The sequence below is a fragment of the Arctopsyche grandis genome, chromosome 1, assembly GCF_051622035.1.
Source record: "Arctopsyche grandis isolate Sample6627 chromosome 1, ASM5162203v2, whole genome shotgun sequence".
In the NCBI taxonomy this organism is placed as follows: domain Eukaryota; kingdom Metazoa; phylum Arthropoda; class Insecta; order Trichoptera; family Hydropsychidae; genus Arctopsyche; species Arctopsyche grandis.
The window spans coordinates 2,859,027-2,881,978 of record NC_135355.1 but is presented as its reverse complement, the minus strand read 5'-3'; the positions used below and the strand labels follow the sequence as shown (position 1 = coordinate 2,881,978).

The window sequence follows — 22,952 nt, the reverse complement described above, 5'->3', positions numbered from 1 at the left end:
CAAATAAAAAAAAGCTTTAAAATATTTGTTTTTTAGAACCTAATTTCCAATCTGAAATTAACAAAATATTTTCTTATTTTAGAGCCTGAATTTATAAGCAATCGTCATATTTACATTTAATATTTGTAAATAATTACAATTATTGTGATAGTTGAGTTGAAACTCGATCGCAGCTTTTAAGTAAGAACAAAGGAATCATGATTGGAGAAAAATGGAATATTATACCACAAAGAATGGGTAGGACACAATCATCCAAAGAATTCCGAATGAATCCTTCCCTGCAAACGCAACCACTTCTACAGTTTCCGACACATCCAAGAGAAGTGGTCGGCCGCATACAAGTATCTACGCAATCGTTTTTGCCGCACCTGGAGAAAACTTCGTTCCTTGTTGTTCCTGCAAATGCACAAGTCTCAAATTTAAAAATGCCCTTATATATATATATATATATATATATATATATATATATATATATGGTTAAATGTATAAATTATTGGAGATAAATCAGTAATAACCTCTACACTGCAAAAATGCAAGCGGTTGGATAGCATCTACGCCAACGGACAGAACTACAATCATGAACAATCGTAATATCATGCTTCTTTTCTTTTTGGGTCGCTGCATCAGAATGCTACTCTGTCGACTGGCGATAGACTTCTGATAGTTCTGAACCCGAAAACTTTCCTTCCTTTGGTTGTTACTACACAACTGCATTACCGTTAGTGCAATAAAATTTCTATTGGTATGTCGGTGCATCCGATGCCGACACGTGTATGGTTGTTGTGCAATGGGAACTTCTTCAAAAAACCGGAATTTGTATTGAATGCACTATTTCACTTTCCATTCGTTGTAACCGACACAAAATATTTGAACCTAAAGCTCCTCTTTTTCTTTTTTTCTATACGAGAGAGTTGGATCGTTATCTGTATCCATTTCTCTTTGAGTTTTAATTATTTGACTATTCTCAGAAAAGCTGAGCTTTGAAAGCTCTTTTTGAAAATTCTTAGTAGTGAAGTGGTCAGTCTCAAATTTTGGGTGCCCAAAACGCAGACAATATCAGTTCAGATGTCCTTTTTTGCCATTTTAATGTGCTTATAGATCGAATGCTTTTGACAGGGTTTTTATTAGTTTCACTTCATCAATTAGTCTGACAAACTTCCTACACTATTCTGATCGCTTTTTAACTTGCCATTTTGGGATTTCAAGTCGATGGAAATATTTTCGTAATAAATACATTTAAGAATCCAAAAAATGACAAAAGAGACGGTGACATCTAACCCTTTGCCACTAGCCTGTCGTCATATATTTTGTAAATAAATATTGGAAAAGACTTCGATAATGGTTTGATGTAGTTTATTGAAATGTAAAATTTGCACGTGGTGGTTCAGCGGAGCGTACGGAACACAAGTTGTCCGTACGCCGTCTGCTCGAACTCTGTCGACCGTCGCGTATTTCCGCTTGGGCCGACACTAATGCCAACTCGTCAATAATGCCAATCGACAATCAGTTAATAAGACTGTTTGCCACACGTCATTACAAAAGTCGGAACATAGTCCCACATAGGAAAACTGTTGAACAATACAGTTATTCTACAGAGTTACAGCATTACTGACGAGTCGTTTACAATAAATCATAGCTCTTAAAATAATTAAATAGAGGGTGAATAATGAAACCTTTGCCTCATCCAGTGTGAGGATAAAATCAATTTATTGGTTCAGTAATATTTCAACTTATAGGTATACCTCTGGTGAATGTTGTTTCTATTTACATTAAAATTTTTGAAATCTCCTTTGAAGCTGTGAATAAGCATTACAAGATAAGTTTACTTTAAAGAAGAGAGAGTGGACTGTATATGGTTTAAAACTTAAGCATTCCTCATCTTGATGTTAACTTAGACAATACAATGTTGACACTATTACAGTTGTCAAAACAGATCAGCTATTACCGATCAACTAAACTTGATTAGTGAGTGTAATGCTCCTAAGTTAACTTGATTTCATCAACAAGTAGCACAAACATTGCTAAATTAAAAGTAAATTGGAAAGTCATTCATTCATTCCTACAAGCAGGAAATGAAGGCGAACTATGATTATAGATGTCTCTACGTTAAACATTGAAATGTTCAGTATTATAATATTTACTTATTCTACGATTCACATAAATACTATAAACAGTAAAAGTTAACTTATGTTTTCATAACAAGAAACATAAGACCTGCGGATGACTCCCGGCAGGTTATAATTAAGTAGACATGAAATAATTTAAGATGCTCCATTAAGTGTGGCTTGGAGACTAACATTAACAAATCATGAATCTAATTTTAACTGTCAAATTTGAACGGTTTATTTTAAACTCGGATATAATCCTTCCGAGTGATGACATGAGACAAGTCTTATATTATAAAGACAAAATGATTAGATTAAATTCGGAGATATATACTGCCGAATGTTAAAATGAAAATAGCTTAAATTATACACACAACACAATTAAAGTGAATTACGGAGTACTACTATTAACATTGAATGATTTAAACTCATGATTACATCTAATAAGTAATATGAGTTGGGGGTAGTGTCTTCGGGTTAAACTAAGCTACCGAAGTTGACGGAATTGAAGCTGCTGTTTCTCCTCCCTCTTGCTGATCTTCCTTCCTGTCAAGTGGTCCTTGTGGTAGAATCGGCAATGGCGCCACTAGATGACTGGACCGACGAAACTCTCCGCTGGCAGTAAAGACGTCGACGACTCGAACTCTGCCATCTGGTCCGGGATACAATTTAGTGACTCGACCCAAGACCCATCGGGTTGGCAGCATGTGTTCCTCCTTTAACAGGACCATTTGACCCACACTCAGATTGTTGCTCGAGTCCTTCTTCCATTTGTGTCGTAACTGCAAAGAATGTAAATATTCCGCCGACCAACGTTTCCAAAATGCTGCTGTGGTCAATTGTATCTGAAGCAGATTGGCATGGACATTAGTGTTATATTTAACCTCCATTGGAAGAGCGAGTAAGGATCTGCCAATTAAGAAATGTCCAGGTGTGAGGGGTAAAAGGTCTAGTGGATCCGAAGACAAGGGACTAAGAGGACGGGAATTCATGCAAGCTTCTATTTGAGTCAATACCGTACAAAATGATTCGAAATTTAAGGTGGTGGCCTTTAACACCTTGTTTAAATGAATCTTCATGGATTTAACCGCTGCTTCCCACAGCCCTCCCATGTGAGGCGCCCTTGGCGGGTTAAACTTCCAACGAATCCCTTCGGAGGCTACATACCGTAGTAGCTTCTCCTCATGAGGACGTTCGTAAATTAATTTTACTAAATTAACGAGTTCACGACTTGCACCGACAAAATTAGTAGCATTGTCGGAATATATCGTATTGGGCCTGCCACGTCTGGCTACGAATCTTCTTAAACAATTTAAGAAATTTGAACTCGTTAAGTCTCCGACAAGTTCCAAGTGAACTGCCTTACTGGAAAAACACACAAAGACACAAACGTAACCCTTAATTATCTTAGAATTCTTATTGCAACCACTCTTCACAGGAAAAGGTCCTGCGAAATCTATCCCCACATGACTGAAAGGAAAATTCGCAGTGGTACGTTCAAGCGGGAGCAATCCCATTAATCTATTGTGTGACAGTGGTTTATTTCTGAAACAAATGACACATGAACGCACCACTCCTTTGACAGTATTATGTCCGGCCAATGGCCAATAGGTCTGCCGCAATAACGACAGTAAGGCTTGAGTACCCAAGTGAATATATTTCAAGTGCGCATCTCGGACAATCATGTGTGTAAGTTTATGCTTATTTGACAAGATAATGGGTGACGTTGATAGAGTTGTTCCCAGAGGAAGTCTACTTCCAACACAAATTAAATTCTCATGGAATAGAGGGGACAATTTAGCTAATTTACTGCTACTGGGAATTGGATGTCCCTTGCTCAGCAAACGATATTCCAATGGAAATGATTCCATTTGCGATAACCTTATCAAATTATTTAAAGCATCTTTTAATTCTAAAGCGGACGGTTCGTTATTTTCTTTAACGTTTAATTGTTTATTCCTTAGTGGCCGACGAACATATGATAAAACTCGAAGGAGTCTTGGAAGATGAGAATGTTTATCTACCCAATTATTTTCCCTCACAAGGGTAGCGTTAGTGACTACCCTTCTCTCTGGAAGATCTATTGTGATCTCAGGAGGTCTTCGAGGCCATCGTGATTCGTCTAATTTCAACCAACTAGGGCCGTCCCACCATAACGAATTATGATTTAATTCTGATGGTTGAGTCCCTCGAGAAATTAAATCTGCTGGATTGTCTGTAGAGGAGACATGGTACCACTCAATGGGTTGAGATATTGATTGGATTTCGGCCACTCGATTGGCAACGAAGGTGGTCCATTTACATGACTCTCCTCTAATCCAATGCAATGCGACGGTTGAATCCGTCCAATAATATTTTTCATTAATATGAATTGTTAATTGGTCTATTGTTGACTTCATTAACTTTGATAATAACATAGCGGAGCACAGCTCTAAACGCGGAATAGTTACAAAACTGAGCGGAGCGACTCTCGAACGAGAACACACAAGATGACATTTGGAATTTCCAAATTGATCAGTACATTTTACATAAATACAAGCACCATAAGCTTTCTCGGATGCGTCACAAAATCCGTGTGCCTGTATATTAATGACATTATTTAGTATTATCAATCTAGGAATTTTATAAAGTTTCATGACTGTGTTGGATAATTGACAATCTTTCCATTTTTTGAAGATTGTCTGAGGAATGAATTCATCCCAACCAATGGTTTGTTGCCAGACAGATTGCATTAATATCTTATAATTAATTAACAATGGAGATAATAGTCCTAATGGGTCGAAGATCTGACTAATTACTGATAAAAAGTTTCTTTTTGTTATATTTTCAGTCTCGACTTCGGTTTGAACCTTAAATACAAAAACGTCTTCCCGCGGTTTCCAAAATAAACCTAAAGTTTTGTGTGATTCGTTAGAGAAGTTAAAATCTGAACAATCGTCAGCTTTAACATCCGTGATTATATCGGAGTTGTTCGATGTCCATTTGCTTAAGGGCATACCGGCTGATAATAATATGGTTTCCAGTTGAACCTTTAATAATTTACCAGCTTCAATAGTATTAGTTCCCGTGAGCAAATCATCAACATAAAAATCACGTTCGATCACTTTACTAGCGATGGGATATTTGTTTCTATTCTCCTCTGCTAACTGATTTAGACATCTAGTAGCTAAAAATGGGGCTGAAGCAGTTCCGAATGTTACTGTATTAAGCTTGTAATGCTTGAATTTACTCTGGGGATCTGTTCGCCAAATGATTCGTTGTACATTTTTATTTTTCTCTGCTATTTGAATCTGTCGGTACATCTGCTTAATATCCGCAGTAATCACGTATTTATGGAGTCGAAAGTTGAGTAGTAAACTTAACAAATCTGATTGGACACTAGGTCCCACCATCAAAATATTATTTAGTGAGATATTAGACGTTGTCTTTGCGGACGCATCAAAAACTACACGATATTTAGTGGTAAGGCTAGACTCCTTAACCACGACGTGATGAGGTAAATAACAATGAACCTCATGTGCCTCCGGAGGTTCACACTCTGACATATGTCCTAAATTTATGTACTCTTCTAAAACTTTATTGTATTCCATTTTTAAATTATTATTGGCTAAAAAACGTCTTTCCAAAGTTTTGTGTCTTTTCTCCGCAATGTGTAATGAACTTCCTAATACTACCGGGGAATTTTTATATGGTAAAGCTACACAAAATCTACCGTTTTTATCTCGTGATGTGTGTGCTTGGAAATGTTCCTCACATCTTTTCTCCTCAAGAGATTGATGTTTTACCATAGGAACCTGGTCGATCATCCAAAAGTTTTGAATGTGACTGTCTAATTGACTTAAGCCTATGTGGCTCTTCCCTGGAGCATTATTTACTTCGGGATATGGACCAACTATTGTCCATCCGAATTCGGTATCCTTTAAGATAGGCATACCTTTTCCTAACTGGATGGTTCCTGCTTTCATAGCATGAACGCAAATCTCGGCGCCGAGCAATAAATCGATTGGCGTCGGTTTATTCCAAAGGGGATCTGATAACTTGATTCCCGCTGGTATTGAAATTAACTGTTGATCCAGTTTCACAGTTGGAATTTCGCCAGTAATTTCTGGTAATACCAAACACAACACTTTGGTTGAGTAATTAGTGGTTGAAGACCTTATGGTCACCTTGGTGATGTGACGAATGCTACTTTCTTGATTAGCGATACCTACAATTTTTTGAGAGATTTTCTCTAATTTGAAGTTATTCTTCTTAGCGAAAGATGTGGTAACATAGTTGACTTGTGAGCCGGAATCTAATAATGTGCGACCCTTAACGACCGTTCCATTGGACGTTATAATGTCTACTTGTACCGTGGGTAAAATTATCTCCCTTTGAGAGAAATGAGTAGAATGAGCATTAATTGACTTCCTTCCCGTATTATTGGAACTAAATGTATCGTCCTGATGCAACAAAGTATGATGGTTTTGTTTGCACCTTAAGCAATTATAGTTAGACTTGCAATTTGTTATCTTATGCGATGAATTTAAACATTTAAAACACATGTTATTAGATTTAACGAATTCATTTCTTTCCATACTGGATTTTGCTTTGAATTTATCACATTTGCCTATGAAATGATTATTTCGACAGAATGCGCATGCGTTTACCTTACTTGATGGGTTTTTGTTCGCGACATGAGTTCTCATGATTCTTTGACGACTATGAGGGAATTCCTTCACCGTAGTTACAGATGCAGTAGATTGTAATACATTACATCTATTCTGCAAGAATGTCTCTAAACTTTCATATGGTGGCATTTCTCTGCTAACCAGCGATATTTCCCAGTCTCTTACTAGATTAAAAGGTAATTTCCTTAGAACTAAACATGTTACCCATGGATCTAAAATTTCTCTCGCGTAACCCAACGATTCAATGTTTTTAATACACACTGTTACCTGATTCAATAGATTTCTCAATTCGATATGTGATTCTCTTGTGATTAATTTTAAGTCACAAAGTGAATTAATCCTAGTTTTGAGATTAAGTCTTGGTAAATTATATTGCTTGTCTAAAATACTCCAAGCTATTTCGTAATTGTCTGAGCTAATATCTAAACCTGATACAGCTGCCAAAGCGGGACCGATTAAGGATTGATGCAAATATTGCAATTTCGTGACATTCGAATATTCCGTTTTGTTTCCTATTATATTCTTAAAAGCTTGTTGAAACGATTGCCATTCAGATGGATCTCCCTGAAATGTGGGAATGGTTAACGTCGGTAACTTATCTCTAGCAAATTTAATTGTTGCTTGCTCTACCTTCAGTTTACAATCTTGAATGGATTGTCTCTCTAATGCTGCTTTAAGATTTTGAATTGTCATTGTGATTATGTAGAACTCTTCGTCTATTTGATCCGCCTGCTCTATATCTGTGATGTTGTCTAAATACTCATAATGGAGTTTTTGGAGATAGTCGTATGCTTTTTCAATAAATTGATACTGTCCTTCATTTATTTCGGAGATTCTGTCTATTTTCTCCTGTAGTCTTTTAAACGCGCCCGAATACCTTAATTCTATTGACGTCATTGTAACTTCTACTTTATTTTCTTTCGCTAATGTTTTTATCGATTGAGTCTGACTTCGAGTCTGATGTATTCTAGAGCTTGACCTGTCTCTAATAGGTTCTACGTCCCTAGTTGGATTTCGACCTTTATGCGACTGGGAAGTCGAAGCTTCTATTACCTCGTTTTCAGCACTTGACATTTGTTTCAGAAAGTTGCACTATTTCGTCTCATAAATACAGTTATTCTCTACTATAGCTGTCAATTGAACTATTCGTAGAGATAAGGTAATAATATTCAATGATTAACCGTGAATCTTAATATTCTACTTTAACTATTATCACCAGAATCTATCCAACATATTTTGGAAGAAATAACAACCCTAAATTGGTGGGTGCTTGATTTAAACCACTTTGGGGCTACAAGTCTTGTGATTTATTTTAAATCACCACTGTTTCATCACACATTATGAAACAAAGAGATCTACCGATGTATGAATATGCCGGTATGTACTTGATTTAATCCACTTTGGGGCTACAAGTGTAATTCCACATTTATCGTGGAAGGGGGGGGGGGGGAGGGTGTTTCTACACACATTAAGAAACAAAGATCTACCGATATGAATATACCGGTATGTACTTGGTTTAAGCCACTTTGGGGCTACAAGTATAATTCCACATTTATCGTGGAAGGGGGGGGGGGGAGGGTGTTTCTACACACATTAAGAAACAAAGATCTACCGCTATGAATATACCGGTATGTACTTGGTTTAAGCCACTTTGGGGCTACAAGTATAATTCCACATTTATCGTGGAAGGGGGGGGGGGGAGGGTGTTTCTACACACATTAAGAAACAAAGATCTACCGATATGAATATACCGGTATGTACTTGATTTAATCCACTTTGGGGCTACAAGTATAATTCTCCACGTGCTTTGCTAATTTTACACTACATCTGATTTTACACTTTTAATACGAAATTCGATGCGACCGATGAAACATTCCTTCGTAGCGCGATATTATTTTATACAATCGCGTTAATTAATTGTTATACTTTAAAACATATTTTAAAACTGACCTACCCACATGATTGCCTTTTGAACAGATTGCCTGAGATTGAATACATTCACTTACTTGAATATCCTTTACGATGTTTATGTGATCGTTCCGATAATTTTGGATTACCTCTGTGTCCCATGCGTCTTTGTAGGTTATGTTTTTATTTATATATTTTCTGCGTCAATCACGCGGTCATGTACCTCTGTACATCAATCAATATATTGCTGAAATAGAAGCAAACATGTTATTAGTATTGGAAAGGTATGGATAGTAACAAAGGAACGATACCGATTTCTTAATTGACATCCATTTTTTCTCGACCACGTTTTTTCCTATTGGTTTGTCCGTTTGGTGTTGTGGCCTAGGTTACTGGTGTCCGGTTCGAAGTGACCATCATGGAAAAGACTTCGATAATGGTTTGATGTAGTTTATTGAAATGTAAAATTTGCACGTGGTGGTTCAGCGGAGCGTACGGAACACAAGTTGTCCGTACGCCGTCTGCTCGAACTCTGTCGACCGTCGCGTATTTCCGCTTGGGCCGACACTAATGCCAACTCGTCAATAATGCCAATCGACAATCAGTTAATAAGACTGTTTGCCACACGTCATTACAAAAGTCGGAACAAATATGTTGTAAATAAGAATTGTGCTTGATGACTCACCCCTTTCAAGAGCCATTCGATTATTTAACCTGCTTTCTGGGAGCCTTGATGTTTTTACATCATACAGTTCTGTCAGGCAGCATATTTTAAATGACTTCTAGCTACATATGTACATATTTACACATGTTGTTTTCATTTTGTAATTTTATTATTTAGCATTATGTGTATGTATGTTGGTTTTATCTTTATTTGTATATGTATGCTATTTTTTATTTTTATATACATATGAGTAATTTATCTTTATTTATGTGTATTTATGTGTTTATGTGTATATGCATGTGTAATGTTTGTATGTATATGGATGTATGTATTGTATGTGTATATGTATATGTATATATATGTATGTATATGTGAAATAAAAAAATTGGCCAATTTTGGTCTATCAAATAATCTTACTGACTTTTACAAACCTCCTTTACGTTTCACTTACGATTACAATTCAGGAAAAAATTTGGCTCTTATCCGATCGTTTTCATACTTTGCCATATTGCTCATTTTGGTCATCAATATAAGTAAATGGATCCTCTGCCATTACGGTAGAGATAAAATATCATTTAATACGCGTTTGAAGTTTGCAAATTTGAAATCTGGGTGACGTCTGACGTCAAATTTGAAATCTGGGTGACCAAATGAGGGTGGGGTGATATTTATCTTAAGGTACAATGAAAGAGGAACTTCTACTAGAATTAGCGCAACAAATATTAGACAACACCAAATCAAGCTTCCCGCCATAAATATTGCTTACATTATTTAAATTAGATAAATTAAATAGTTTGCAGATATGCGATAGTTCTACACTTAAATTATTTAAAGATACAGTGTTAAAATCACCCACAATCAAAATATTTTTAATTCAAATTCCTCATGTAATTTATTGAAATAATCTTTTGAAATCTTACAGTTTTGAGTAGGAGGAAAATAGACAACACAAATAAAAATGGAATACCGCGGAAGATCAACGCAAGCCCATAGATGTTCACCGACGGATTGGAGACGGCATAGGTTTTTGAGCTCTTTTTCCTATTATGCTGTAGATTAACATTAGAATAATATAATACTATGATTACTAATCAAATTAAATTAAATTGTAAAATAGAAAATGATCACTAGACCAGTAGCTATTCAAAAAGATATAAGATGTATTGTGAACATAATTTCGTAATAATAAAAAGCATTTAAAAATCAAAATCAAATTGGAGACGGTGAAGTTGTCGAGCAGACCGCACACGATCGGCACGGACAGCCAGCAATACACCACCTCCTCTACTGCCTCTATCTCTTCTGAAAACTATGTATCTATCTGCCATCGAAGATTTCAAAGTCATAATCTGAATCGTTCAACCAAGTCTCAGTGAGTCCAATAAAGTCATATTGCTGTGCCAAGACAGAGGAAAGGCATTCAACTGTTTTGGAGTTGAGACCCCTAACATTCTGGTACAGCATTGTCTTACCGACCATAGATCTAGAATAACCTAGATATGGCATTACATACAAATTTCGTTGGAGATCTTGTCGCCACTAACTGAGGGGTGCGGGGGGTTTAACTAGCGGAAGGAAGATTTTTTTCCCTACGACGCAGCGGTCGGCGTTTTTTTCACTTCCCCGCTAGTTAAACTCCCCGCACCCCTCAGTTAGTGACGAAAAGATGAAAAGATCTCCGCATATCTATCGACAAGATCTCCGCAATTGATCTTTCCTACTTAGAAGCTACTAACCTACTGAGAGAAAAGTGTGCATGCGTCATGTATTTTGCATGCGCCAAAAGGTAGACCAGTATAAACCGTGAGGGCGGATCTATGTATTATACATCTATGCAACCGACGAATCTTGCACACTCCCGAAGTTTCCATGGATTAATAGCCACTCCCGAAGGCCAAATATCCAGTTGAAGTAGATCAGAGTAGTATTCCTCAATAACTGACACTTTGAAAGGAGAGTAGTCTCCCTTCGAGTTTAACTTTTAAACAGAGGCATCTCCAGAAGGTACATTTAAGTCAATGAAATGTTTCATAGAGTTTTCTGTTGTGTCTTTATGTATATAAAATATGTGTAGATACTTCCTAAGCTGGGCCGCCAGTAATAATGAATTAGCCACGCCAGTTCCGCGTATTAACATTATCAGCACCCAACAGTTCGAGCAACATTAGCGGCACCCAATAAAGTTGGAGATACATACATAGATCAGGGCGAGGATCCTGAAGTGCAGATGAAGTAGACGGAGACGAGACCGAGACATCTGATAAATTATTCTTCTCTATGAGATGAACATTAGAAGTTTCATTTGAATTACCCAAGGCGAATGATGACGCCCTCTTCTTTCCAGAACTGACAACTGTTTGTTTATGTGCTGTAGTATTGTTGCATTCAGTGTAACATACAAATGTTGACAGTGTGGAGAGATCTCGTACTGTTACCTCATCCGATTGCAGAGGCGTATGTAGATTCGACCGAAACAGCTGGATCGAGTACTGCTGCTGGAGAGGGACGATAAATCATCCTCTTAATCTCACCGACATCAGAGTGTATGTATAGTCTGGAGGGACTCCACAGACAGTTTCAGCAAGGCCAGGCTTTTCAGCAAGGCCGTGCGATGGACACAATACTATCAATAGAGGCGCTGATATAACGCACCCTGTCCTTGGTAAGGACATTGGCACCAGATCCCTTTTTTGATAGGTCCTCGAGATTAGAGAAGAGTCTTAATGTAATAATATCCTCCATTAGGTCAAAAATGTTGTGACCGCGATTCTGTACAAACCCCTGAACGTATAAAGCTGAAAATTTATATTTGTATTTTTATGTTTTGGTCAGAATTCGTAAACCGGAAGTAGTATTTTTTTTTAAAACAATATTTCATTATTTTATTTTGACCTTTGAAATTATTTTTATTTTCTTGATATTTAATGTGTCTAATACTGATAGGAATTTTAAGTGATGAAATTTTTTTTGATAAAATCTGAAAACCGGAAGTACAACTTTTGTCTTGTGCAAGTTTCCATACATTTGTGCTCCATTTTGTATCGAAAATTATATCATAGCTATTAGTATTTCATAATGCTGCCGGTATGTGTGAATGTGTCTGTACACGGTTCAATATCGAATTTTGTTTTGTGACCTTCTTATATTCTCCAAACATCCGATTTTCTTTTGATTCAGATAAAGAAATTTCTCTAAGATTACCATTTAAGCCGGGACTATAATTTTTATACTGTAATACTTTTAATATTTTAGTACATACATATATTCATATGAAATTTTGGTTAAATATTGAACATTCGTTGATTATTAGTTGACCATGAAGTAATGAAGTTAGTTACATATGTACATGAAGTAGTAAGAGGCTAGTTTTTAAAAAACTTTTTTTTATTACATTCAGGATACTAAGCAAATATCCTAATACTAATTAATTATCATTCAAGAATACTTGCAAAAAATACTTATAAGGTTTAAAACGCTAAAAGGAAGTTGAGTAAAAAAAAACATACAATTTTTATTTATTTTCACAAATTTTAATAATGAAAAACTCCATTGCACCAAATTTTCGTTTTATCAATAAATATCAAAATATGTTGATACAATCAACTTTAAAATGACTAGGGACAAGCCGCGCGGTTAACACATATTCCAGTAGTGGACCTTACAAATCCAGGACGACAGAAGCATCTCATGGTACAAAGACCTGCTGAAGTACACGAGGTACTTGTACCCAAATCAGGCATAGCACAAGTTCCATCACATTCATTAGGTCCACAAGTTCTGAAACTCTCTCCCACACCGCAATCCACTGCAATTGAAATTGTAAAATATTTAATTACCAATTCGGATCAAAATTATCGATCTTTTGTTACATATTTCCGACGAATTTAGTTGCCGCAATTTCCAGCAGCTACAGAAGTAGTTCAAACTATCGTCCTAATATAGTACCTAATTATGAAAATATATACTCACTGCAATTTGCTTGAAGTACACATACTCCTGCAGGATTTCTCAGGAAGCCCGTTGCACAAATACAGCCCGAAGTGCAAGGAGATGGACATGGTATAATTGCGGCCTGTGTGCATGTAGCCTGGCAATTGGTGTTATCACAACTCGTAAATACTTCATTTGGATTAGTGCACATGGTTGCTGTAATAAAAAATATATGTAATTCACTGAAACATTTCGTCAAAATAAAAGAAATGTGTTAAAAAAATATACTGATATTTGAGAGATTTTAAAAATAATGAAATCCCCCATTTTGGATATGATGAAAATGACAGTGATTTAATGGGTTTGCTACAAATGGTTGCAAAATACGCGGCTGCATGATCATTTCGATTGAATTTTGACTGTTTGAATTTCAGCATGTACGAAAGACGAAATATTCATGGGGTTGTGCAGATGACATTTCGATGTATGTACATTGATGATTGGCAATTCTTAAAATTGAGTTGGAACTTTCTGGCAAGTTTAAAATTGCAAAAGCGTTATTTAATAGATCTACGAAAATCAATTACGTAACTATCAATATTTATAAATATTGACACCGCGACAAAACCACGTACGACAATGCCGCGCTGACAAAACCGCACACGACAGTGATGCGCAGGACAAAAGCAAACTCCTATGTATTATATTTCATATCCAAAACAATTAAGTTGCAATGTTTCGTAACGCTGACGACACTATCACTCAATATACCGTCCGCAAAAAAGTTTTACATCAAAAATTCAAAAAAAATCCTATTTAATGGTTCTAGGACACTTACCCCCTAGACACATAGCCCCCGGACACTTACCTCTGGTCAAAAACCCCCTGGTAATGAACCCCCCCGTTCCAAATACTTCCGTGAAAATAACCCCCGCAAAGGATAAACATTATTTAAAAATAGTAATAAATAATTAATAATTTATAAGTAATAAATAAGAATAAATTATGTGTGGTAGAACACATTTAAAGTGGAATTTTTTCGTCTGAGAGAAGTCAAAAATGTTGTGACCACAAAAATTTATATTTGTATTATTTATGTACTAACTTTGAGTTGATAAGGTTTTGGTCAGAATTCTAAAACCGGAAGTAGTAGGTTTTTTTTAAACAATATTTCATTATTTTATTTTCACCTTTAAAATTATTTTATTTTTTTGATATTTAGTGTGTATACTATTTATACTGATTTTATAAAATGAAAAAAATTTCGAACAAAATCCGACAACCGGAAGTAGAACTTTTGTCTTGTGCAAGTTTCCTTACATTTCCGCCCAATTTATATCGTGAACGTGTATATACATATGTTGTATTATCAAATTTTGTTTTGTGACCTTCTTATATTTCTCATAAAGTCATGGGTTGGTCACATCCGAATTTTTTTCTTTAACTGTTATACAATTTGTAATAAAAAGTATTTCCGCATATATTTTTTGACTGCTTAATTCTGGTGCACCGACATTTTTTCTCATAATCAAAAGTGCACCATAACTATGGAAAGGTTAAGAACCACTGCATTAGAGTCACGAAGGTGCAACATTGACAACAAAAGGTTTTCGCAAGACCCCAAAACGTTCAAAAACGTTTCATAAACGTTCAAAAACGATTTCAAAGACGTTCAAAAATCGTTCAATTTATGCCCTCATCTAAAGAAAGTCGAGTATCACTGAAAAAATGACCTATATATGTACATATTTATGTGTAATTAAATAAAACTTACGACACGTTGATGGCAATACACAAGCTCCAGCTGAATTCCTAACGAATCCAGTATCGCAAATGCAACCTGGATTCGAACAAATGGCAATGCATCCAGTAATATCCAACCTTGTACAATCGCGCTGGCATCCATCATTGCCACACATCGAAAACACTTCATTCGATCCCGTACACACAGGTGCTGCAAAATAAACCAGATCTTGCAAAAACTCATGTCATCCAATCAAATTAAGACATGTTTCCAGATTGCGCGGCAAAAGACAGTGACTGCGAGCTTTTTTTCATTCTGGTCAATATTATGGCATATTGACTATTATCTTGAAACACGTCTTTAGAATGAATTTGTCAAAAAATACTGACGACAAGTTGACGGCAGAACACAGGCTCCTGCTGCGTTTCTGACGAATCCATCAGCGCAGATGCATCCTGCAGTAGTGCAAGTGGGCGTGCAAGTGCCAATGTTCAATTTAGAGCAAGTCCGTTGGCAACCGTCTTCTCCGCAAAATGAGAATATTTCGTTGTTTCTAGTGCAAGTTAAAGGTGCTGAAAATAATGATTTTTGATAATAAAAATTAAGATTTTACAAAAAAACAAAATAAAATAAAAACACTTTTATAAACTAATGGCCCACGAGTACTTGGTGTAAGGATCATCTCGTGAACAATTTATGGGAACATATCCAAAGCCACGTACATACATATGTATTTTTATTCTAATTTGGGGTATCATGAGCAGAGATAGGCGTTCAAATTTTCGCATGATCATAAAACTTCTATTGTTACTTTTTACTTCTATTGTTTCTATTGCTTTAACTTATATTGTCACTTTTTGCTATATCTATTGTTACTACGTACATAGACAAAGTAAAAATCAGCACTTTATAGTAAACATTTTAGTATTTAAATAAAATCGAAAAGGTTCACAAACTTTTTAAGATGGACACATTTTAAGATGGCCGCGATACCAAAAATATTGCTGAACATTGTATTTAACGAAATGTATTGGAAAACAGCAATAATTAAAACAATTTTACAGACGTGATAAAATAAAGAGAAATCGAAAACAATTTATAAAATAATAACTCGCTCGCGTATGCAAAATATATACGCATCGGTCGTTTTTGTAGGTTTTAGCCATGGAAATATCGTTTTAGACAAATAAAATGTACGAATTTGAAAAAAATCGATACTATCGGTATTTTATTTTTTATACCGGTATTACCAAAGGCTTTTTTTCTGTCAAATACCAAAACTACCGGTATCGGTTCTTTCGGCATTGCAATCGCTAGTCCCAAGTAAGTTTGCCTTCGTTGGCTTAGTGCGTACGCACCATTATACGAATGCTCTTCAAATATTAATAGAGTTCTCCATTACCGTACAAAGCAAGAGAGCAAAAATATGGTTGACAATATTTGTGCATAAAGCAACGTCCGAACGCCGCTCTTCAATCATAAGATAGTATAATATATCAAACTTAGTGGTCCCAAGTTGAAAACTGGTAGATTTGTATAGCGGATACACTAGCACAGATTTTCTACTAGCATTAATGTTTCAATAGACCGCTTTGAAAAAAACTTTTGTTTATATGCTTCCAAAAATTTATATTATTTTGTAAATCTATCAATGAGCTATGAGATTTGAAAACAGCAACATCAACCCATCAAGAGCCAAGCAAAAGTTGTCAAACGTTCAAAATCAAGCGTTAGGCGTCGCTAGTTTAAGGGCCAAAACACACCGAGTGGTATAGGACGTCATGTATTTCGCATGTTAAAAGTAAAAAAAGTTTCTAAACAAAACACGTGCCACATACTACTTAGTGTGTTTTCGTCCTAAAGCGTTTCGATTAAAATCTGGTCACTTTAGCCTAAATGAATGAAGCTGTCACTTTTGTGTTTTAGGGTAGCAATATCGTTATTAAACAAATATTTGGGTGTCCATATGGACACGTATTTTTCTACTAACCAGGATATGGTAGCCTAGCATGGGATCATTTTGAAATGTGATACTTACGACAGTTGATCGGTCGCACACAAGTTCCTGCTGAATTTCTTACAAACCCTGCTACACAAATGCAGCTTGGTTGAGTGCACATTGATACGCAACCAGCTGGCACAGTCAATGTCGTGCAAGTAGCTTGACACCCATCTTGCCCGCACGTGGAAAACATCTCATTTGGTCCAGTACAAGTAAGCGGAGCTGGAAGCATGGATCATGGACATGAAGTATATATATATATGTAGATGTATTATTGCGTTATGTGTAAGCACCATCTTATTAGACTTATGATACTTACGACAAGATGCAGCAGCGACGCAAACTCCTGCTGCATTTCTAAAGAATCCTGTCTGACAGATGCAACCAGAAATACAAGGACCGGTGCATCCGACTGGGGCTGCTGTTGTACATGTAGATTGACAAGCATTGTTTCCGCAAGCTGAGAAAATTTCGTTCGCTGCTGTGCAGGTAACGGCTATGGATAAAAATTATAATGCAGAAAATTTTATAAAAAGCGGATTCGACAGATCTATTCAACGATATAAGAATTATTGTTATGCGGGAGATAAATACTAGTAATTAGGTGTGATTCATAGAAATGCCGTCACGAAGATTTTTTTTTCTCGCTGTAAAAGTTCAAATACGTATATGTATTTGATCTATATTTATGTTATATATTATTTAGCGCACGTCCTTACTCTTATCAGTAAGGGACGGCAGTCAGATTGCTCAACGACTAAAAAAAATGGTTCACTATTGTCGATTTCTATTGTCAACCATTTTTTTTTCTCTCCTGCTTTCTCGGACAATGGAGAGGTCTATTGTTATTTTATGGCAGCAAATAAACCACCGATCTCTACTTACCAGCAAACTTAGGCGGTGAGGATGCTGACATAAAATAGCAATAGGCCTCTTCATTGTCCGAGAAAGCAGGAGAGAAAAAAAATGGTTACTTTATAAAGTGAGCGGTGTCTGTACGAACAAACAGTGGAACGTCAGTGACAACTATGGGGTCCAAATATTCGATTATCAAATAGTAATTTAATGTATATGGATATCGATGGTACTTACGACATGTAGCTGGGTTGATGCAATTTCCAGCTCCATCTTGAACGAATCCTGCTTGACAGATGCAACCACCACCAGCAACGCAGGTACCGGTGCACGGACTTGGGTTTGGTCTTGTACAAGAGGCTTGACAATTATCATTTCCACAAGCTGAAAACACTTGATTTGCTGGGCACGTTGTAGCTGTGGATGAAAAGTCAATTTATATATGAACCATTTATATATGAAAAAACTCCTTTATATGTAGTACTCACGACAAGATGCTGGTGCAACGCAAGCTCCAAGTGAATTTCTTACAAATCCTGTTGCACAAATGCAACCACCACCAGCGACGCAATTAGACATACATGCTACTGGAGTTGGTGTCGTGCATGTAGCTTGACAACCATCATCTCCACAAGCTGAAAACACTTGATTTGGTGCTGTGCATGTAGTGACTACAGCTGAAAGGATTTATTGCAGTAACTTAAAATCGGTTCTTATATGTAAGAAATATCTAATTGAGTCTGTAGTAAAGGCATTTATTCTTAGCTAGGGACAAATCTGTACTACAACATTTAATTGTAAATATTGTTCAATCTGCGAATACCCACCCCCGCTCTTCCGGAAAGGTGCGCATAAGCAACAAACAATGCACGATCTTAGCGTGCGCATCTTTTCCGAGGAGTGGGAGTGAGTCTTCATAAACAGAACTCTCTCTACTTACGACAGGATCCTTGAGTGATGCAATTTCCAGCTGAATTTTTAACGAATCCTGGTCGACAAACACATCCACCACCGGTGGTACAAGTACCCACGCAATCAGGTGGAGTCGGTCTTAAACATGTCGCCTGACAGCCATCATTTCCACAAGCCGTGAACACTTGATTCGCCCCTGGGCAAGTTGGGGTGGCAGCTGAAAATAGTTCCAGATTAGAAACAGATTGTTGGAAAAAATGGTGGACCATTTTCATATGTACTTACGGCACGTAGATGGAGCAACGCACTCTCTAACTGCATTTCTAACAAAGCCTGCTTGACAAATGCAACCACCACCTGCGACACAATTACTCACACATGGAACTGGAGTTGGTGTTGTACAAGTGGCTTGACAACCGTCGTTGCCACAAGCTGAGAATACTTCATTTGCTCCATTACAAGTCGGATTTCCAGCTGAAAGTATTAGTGAAAATTTGAAACTTAAAATATCGTTTTTAATATTTGAGTTGACATTTGGAAAAGGGCGCTTACTACATGTGCTCGGTATTACGCAAAATCCTGCCGAATTCCTGACAAATCCTACATCGCAGATGCAACCTGGTGCACCGCATACCGGTATACAATTGATCACGTCCAGTCTGAGGCAAGATCTTTGGCAGCCATTATTGCCGCAAACAGAGAATATTTCGTTTGGTCCAGTGCATGCAGTTGTTGCTATAGTAATAAAATTGGTAAATAAATCAACTTCCTTGTGCAGAAACTACATGCGTACCAAATAAGAAACAGATTAGGTTGTAAAGTGGATGGCATGTGTATGTATGTATGTAGAGCACTGTTAGCTTTTCCCTTAAAAGAGGTAGGCTACTAGCGAGATGGGTGAATATGGGTATTGTCGAGAACAGAAAAGGATAGAGTGTATTCAAGAAGCCTTCATATACTTAAGGGTGGATGAATCGTGAATCTAATATAATGGATTATACTTACGACAGGATGCTAGCTGAATACAAGCTCCACCTGCATCCCTCACAAAACCTGTAGCGCAAATGCATCCTGGGGTGAAGCACACTGGATTGCAGTTGGTTACATCCAATCTTGTGCAAGATCGTTGACAACCATCGTTGCCGCACGGTGCAAACACTTGATTTGCTCCAGGACACGTATTGACAATAGGTCCAGCCGCTTTGACATATAACAACGATAAAATCTTAAGCTACAGCATATAAAACACAATCCAAAGATTTAAGTTTTTCTTAAATAAAAGTCATTTTTTAAAATAGAACGTCAAATATTCTTTTTGTATCTCAAAGTTCGATTTATGATAATTACACTTAGAATACAATATCGCTCAGCATCTATACCTTTTTTACAAGATTTTATTAGGTTCACTCTGTTAGTTCAGTGAAATTCTTAGTAATAGCCTGGTAACCTAGAATCAATGAGTCAAAGTTTTGGTTATTCATTATTCGTGCTAAATTTTACAATGTTCGTGTCGCGTGTCCGTGTTTCGACAAATTTAAATTGTAATCAATGTGATTTCATTTGTGATAATTTTTTTTAAAGATATATGTAGTGTGAAAAAGATAATTTTATAGGCATTTAAACAGTTAAAATCTGACAAAACGAATGAGTGTCGGAAAGTCAAACATATACGGCTACAGGCCACTAAACATCATTGTCCCCAAAATTTTTGCATTCTTAGACATGTTTATTACGAATATGTATATATCGGTGACCAAACCGTGCAAAATGGCAAAGTGTCAAAACAATCGGAAGTATGTAGGATATCAAATCCAAATGTTGTCAGACGAACGAGCGAAGGCTAATTTAGAACAGGCTTGTAAAAATAAATGATAGAGATAGGTTTATTTGATAATTGAATAAAACGTACATGTCTCTTCCCCGCATACAATGCTCAACTATCTACATGAAATACTATTGGTCGAGAGGCGGTGTAAGAGACAGCATGTACGTTTTTCCTAAGTGTTATAAAATAAATAAATAAATAAATTGAATAGGTATATGAATATATGCATACATACATACATATATAAAGATACATCTTTTTTTGTTTCTTTTATGTATTATTGTATATACCTATATAATGTAAATAAAAGATATCTTACTTTCATCTCGCAAATTCGAGTTTATAAGCACTCGAATTTGCTGATATTATAAAATGCTACCCACTCCACGTCTCTATGATATTGTATAATCGTTTGTAATTGGTCAGAAATGTGGTTTGAGGTTTCCCTGTTAGGCCTTCTTGGCATTGTACTTATATGAGAATAAAATAAAATAAAATAAATATTCTGAAGTTTTTGAATAAATTTAAGTCTACTTTACATTTAAAATATATAATAAAAAAAAATAGCTTTGTAAAAAAAGTTTTTTAAAAAACAAACCTCTTTTTTAGTTTTGTATATAATATTAAGATATATAAATTATTATTTTGAATAAAAATACCAATAATTTTATTTTACTACCGCCATCTATGTATAAAACTAAAGACTACATAGACGTCACCCAGATTTCAGATTTGCAAACTTAAAACACGTCTTATGCTGCGTACGGACCAAACCAACGACGATTTTGGACCAAAGTTTTAACCAGCAGGATAAAACCAGTAGCGTACAAAATATCGAAATAAAAATTAAATTTAAAAATTGAAATTAAATATCAAAATTAAAACTATTATTATTTTATTAAAATTAAATTCAAATATCAAAATAAAATTATAATCAATATATTAAAATTAAAATAAAATATTGAAAGTTAAAACAGAACATGCCCAATTTAAATAAATTTTCGAGATTGACCTAAAATTAGATCATCAACAATCACATACAGGTAACCCTCGACTTTTGTTTGTCGAAGATGTTTTGACTTACGAAGATACGCACTAAGATCGAAAAAAAATCAAAGAATTATTATTTTTACTTCCCCGTAATGCGCAGTTACTGAGAATATCTCATGTATTAGTATGGGTGACCGAGCGATGGTCGCAATCCGGTGCGTTGTTGGTAATATCAATCGAAATTTTTAGTCTTCAATTGTTTCTCTCGTTGAAATAAATCAATTACTTAAATCATTTCAGAGATAAAATTTATCGGATAATGTCTTCGATTGTTTCTCTCGTCGAAATAAATCAAATAATTAAATCCATCTCAGAGGTAAAATTTATCGGATAATGTGTGATTATTTATTTTATTTCGACGAAAGAAAAAAAACAAATCACCAACATTTTTTTTGTTAAATGTTTCATCGACGGCGGAAACACAGTAGTATATCGTGACGACTTTTAATAAGAAATAACAATTGTTAACAACATTGTTGTAATTCAAAACATCAACGATGATCTAATTTTAGCTCCATCTCGCTCTTTAGCTTAATTTTGATATTAAATTTAATTTTTATTTCGATATTTTGTACGCTACTGGTTTTAAAAGTTGGCCCAAAATCGTCGTTGGTTTGGTGCGTACGGACCATTAAATGATATTTTATCTCTATCGTAATGGCGGAGGATCCATTTACTTATATTGATGACCAAAATGAGATAGATCGAATGATCTTGAAGATCATTCGACCGATTGAAGTCACCATTTCTTCCATTCGATTTGATGACTCTTATAAAATGTGGTACCATTTTGATTTAGATATGATTGTCATGTCATAGACCAAACTTTCAGACACAATAAATATTTCCGATCATTCAACATGTGTTTATAAAAAAATAAGACACTACTTACGGCATGTCGATGGCAATACACATTGTCCAAGTGCATTCCTGACGAATCCATCACGGCAAATGCATGCCGGGGGGTTGCAAACGGGAATGCAAGTAGTTACATCCAGTCTGGAGCACGACCGTTGGCAGCCGTTGTTGCCACATGCTGAATATACTTCGTTTGGTTCGTCACAAAACTTTTCACCGTGGATATCTTAAAATTTTAATTTTTGATCAATTTTAATATCAAATAATAAAACAAAATAATATAAAAATATTTTGGGCAAAATATTATATCTTATCCTATTATTACTACCCGAAAAATGAGAAGCTTTGAAATTGTATATATATATACGTTTGTAAAACACTAACTAGTGGTATTGTTACGTACACCGCGGATTAAGCGGATAGAATCCC

The 22,952-nt window shown here is 35.8% G+C and overlaps 2 protein-coding genes across 2 annotated transcripts; both read right to left on the bottom strand.

Annotated features, from left to right (window-relative positions):
* Nucleotides 1-1,342: 1,342 nt before the first annotated feature.
* On the bottom strand, nt 1,343-9,252 carry LOC143914506 (uncharacterized). Its single transcript, XM_077434763.1, has 2 exons — nt 8,513-9,252; nt 1,343-8,389 (listed from the first exon to the last, which is right to left on the bottom strand). The coding sequence occupies exon 2, from the start codon at nt 7,847-7,849 to the stop codon at nt 2,588-2,590; it is 5,262 nt and encodes a 1,753-aa protein (XP_077290889.1). The 5' UTR covers nt 7,850-8,389; nt 8,513-9,252; the 3' UTR covers nt 1,343-2,587.
* Nucleotides 9,253-12,869: 3,617 nt separating this feature from the next.
* LOC143912979 (zonadhesin-like) lies at nt 12,870-22,454 on the bottom strand. The gene is made up of 13 exons (XM_077432464.1): nt 22,343-22,454; nt 19,796-19,990; nt 19,343-19,525; nt 19,076-19,264; nt 18,819-19,007; nt 18,367-18,555; nt 18,116-18,295; nt 17,343-17,519; nt 17,060-17,245; nt 15,411-15,593; nt 15,052-15,231; nt 13,317-13,493; nt 12,870-13,152 (listed from the first exon to the last, which is right to left on the bottom strand). Exons 1-13 carry the CDS (start codon nt 22,452-22,454, stop codon nt 12,962-12,964), a joined length of 2,331 nt encoding a protein of 776 aa, XP_077288590.1. The 3' UTR covers nt 12,870-12,961.
* Nucleotides 22,455-22,952: the final 498 nt, after the last annotated feature.